The sequence below is a fragment of the Peromyscus eremicus genome, chromosome 7, assembly GCF_949786415.1.
Source record: "Peromyscus eremicus chromosome 7, PerEre_H2_v1, whole genome shotgun sequence".
Taxonomy (NCBI): domain Eukaryota; kingdom Metazoa; phylum Chordata; class Mammalia; order Rodentia; family Cricetidae; genus Peromyscus; species Peromyscus eremicus.
The window spans coordinates 15,639,858-15,642,360 of NC_081422.1; the positions used below are offsets into that span (position 1 = coordinate 15,639,858).

The following is a 2,503-nucleotide window of genomic DNA, read 5'->3' on the forward strand; positions in this document are numbered from 1 at the left end:
AAATAAAATAGTCATTTAGCTTAATTTTAATGTAATACTGCAAATAATATAATGAGTAACCTGACTCTGATAATTATATCTAGAATCCATTGTTCAGAGTTTGTTTCTGTGGACACTACTCAAGAAATTAATGTCGAAATTTCCACATAGTACTTCAAAATTTCCACAAACCAGAGAAGACCAACATAAACTTTCATATACAAGGATAAAAACCCTTAGATAATATGGTATCTAGTCACTATTCTAAGACAAACAAATGGTTGAGGAGTTGCTGTTTAGCTCTCCCAGTGTTCCCTGAGTCAGTTCAGAAGGCCAGGTTCAAAGCTATGATGCAATATTAAGAAAACAGATGTTTAGATAATTTTCCTCAAAGCTTTCTTCATATCTCTGTTCCTCAGACTATAGATAAATGGGTTCAGCATTGGAGGGAGCACAGTATACATCAGCGATGCCACAGAAGTCTCTCTGTGTGACTCTGTAAGTGCAGAACTAATATATACACCAAAAGCTGTCCCATAGAACAAGGAAACAACTGACAGATGAGACCCACATGTTGAGAAAGCTTTATACCTACCTCCTGGTGATGGCATTCTCAGGATGGAAGAGATAATTTTAAAATAAGAGAAAATGATCCCTAGTAGGGGCACACCACCTAATGCACTAGTCACTGTATATACCAGAATGTTATTGATGAGAGTGTCAGAACATGCAAGCTTGATGACCTGATCAAGTTCACAGAAGAAGTGGGGAATTTCAAGATATGTACAGAAAGATAGACGCAAAATCATTAAACCATGCAGAAGGGCATCCATAATGCTAATGCACAAAGAGAATAAAATCATAAGAAAACACAGGTGGAATTTCATGACAGATGTGTAGTGAAGTGGAGTACAGATAGCCACATAACGGTCATAAGCCATTGCTGCAAGTAGAAAGTTTTCCATTCCAGCAAAAAGTAAGACAAAGCTGAGCTGGGTAATGCAGCCTGTGTAACTGATGGCTTTGCTCTGTCTCTGAAGGTTTACCAGCATCTTAGGGACAGTAGTGGTGCTGAAGCAGATATCAGTGAAGGATAAGTTAGAGAGGAAGAAGTACATTGGAGTGTGGAGGTGGGAGTCAGAGACAATGGCCAGGATGATGAGCAGGTTCCCAAAAACTGTTACAAGGTACATAAGCAGGAACAGTCCAAAGAGTAGGGGCTGAAGTTCTTGATCCTCTGAGAGTCCCAAGAGAAAGAATTCTATTACATCTGTCTGGTTTTCTAATTCCATAATTTGCTAGAGTCTGAAGGGGAAAACACAGACGATTGGTCACAAATGCAAAGGTACAAGCTTATTCTGACTTTTGCTCTCATTCCTCACCCCCACACTCTGCCTTCTACTTCTCATCTTTGTATCCTTCTCTTTACTACATTACTTTATTGTAGTGATCAACTTTTCTTATATTCAAGAACCAAATAACAATAAAAAAATTATATGTAGTTTTTAAACTAAAACATCTCAAAAGTCTCAGGAATAAAAAAATCCTACTAAATCTAAGCAAAATATAGCCTTAATTGGTATTTTACATTGGACACATCTAAGTTTGGCTTCAGGGTCCAGTTTGTAAACATGAAAATAGTTCTCAATTGTGTCAGATGTTTCCATTCTCCCATTCATATAACAGAAAATCATTATAAAATTTTAATTTAATGTTGAAAGGACGAACATGAGAAAACAAAATGAAAATCTTTAATAAAAGTATTTGACGTGTAATTGTCATTTAGCATGTCTGCTGTGATTTATTTATGCCATAAACATGATCAGACCACTTTTCACAATATAGTATACAAGAGAAGTGATGGGTTTAACAAGACAAGATATAAAAGAAGCCCTACACAAAGAATTATTGGCAACTGAGGAAATTTATGAGTGATAAAGGTAGTCTTCTCACTGGAGGAGCATAACAGTTGGTTGTCCAGTGCCAAAAAATCACCCCTGAAAAAATGCATACAGGTAACATTATAGGGACTGAACACATTGTATTTAGGAATATACATTCATATGCATGTACATATATTTGTGCAATAACAATTAGTGAAAAAAGAGGCCATTAATTTGAAAGAGAACAGGGAAAGTATATTGGAGTGTTGGAAGTAGAAAGAGAAGGGATATATGTTTTAATTCTATTATAGTCTCAAAAATAAAAATTAAAAAGAATCAAAAATAAATCATCTTTAAAATAATAATATCAAATTTAAGTGAAGAATCATGTATTAAAATTACCATTGAGAATATTGCATGCAAAGAGCAAAGAAGCAAGAAAAGTACTCAATTCAATAAATAACACTGATGCTAGTATTTTCTCACGTGCATACAGTAACAGCAAATTATAAAAATTATAGTTGCCATATCAATGTAAGTAATTATTCTAATACATATGTAATTTTCCTAACAGGAACCTATAGTATAATAAACTTTTAAAACATTTTAAATAACTTAATTATAATATCTTATAAAATATT

General features: G+C 34.0%; 1 protein-coding gene across 1 annotated transcript; it reads right to left on the reverse strand.

The window, feature by feature from the left end:
* Positions 1–353: 353 nt before the first annotated feature.
* On the reverse strand, positions 354–1,271 carry LOC131914090 (putative gustatory receptor clone PTE03). Its single transcript, XM_059266684.1, has one exon. The coding sequence runs from the start codon at positions 1,269–1,271 to the stop codon at positions 354–356; it is 918 nt and encodes a 305-aa protein (XP_059122667.1).
* Between the last annotated feature and the right edge of the window lie 1,232 nt (positions 1,272–2,503).

Excerpts from the sequence above, each read along its gene's own strand:
- LOC131914090 (XM_059266684.1), bottom strand. The coding sequence starts at position 1,271 with ATGGAATTAGAAAACCAGACAGATGTAATAGAATTCTTTCTCTTGGGA.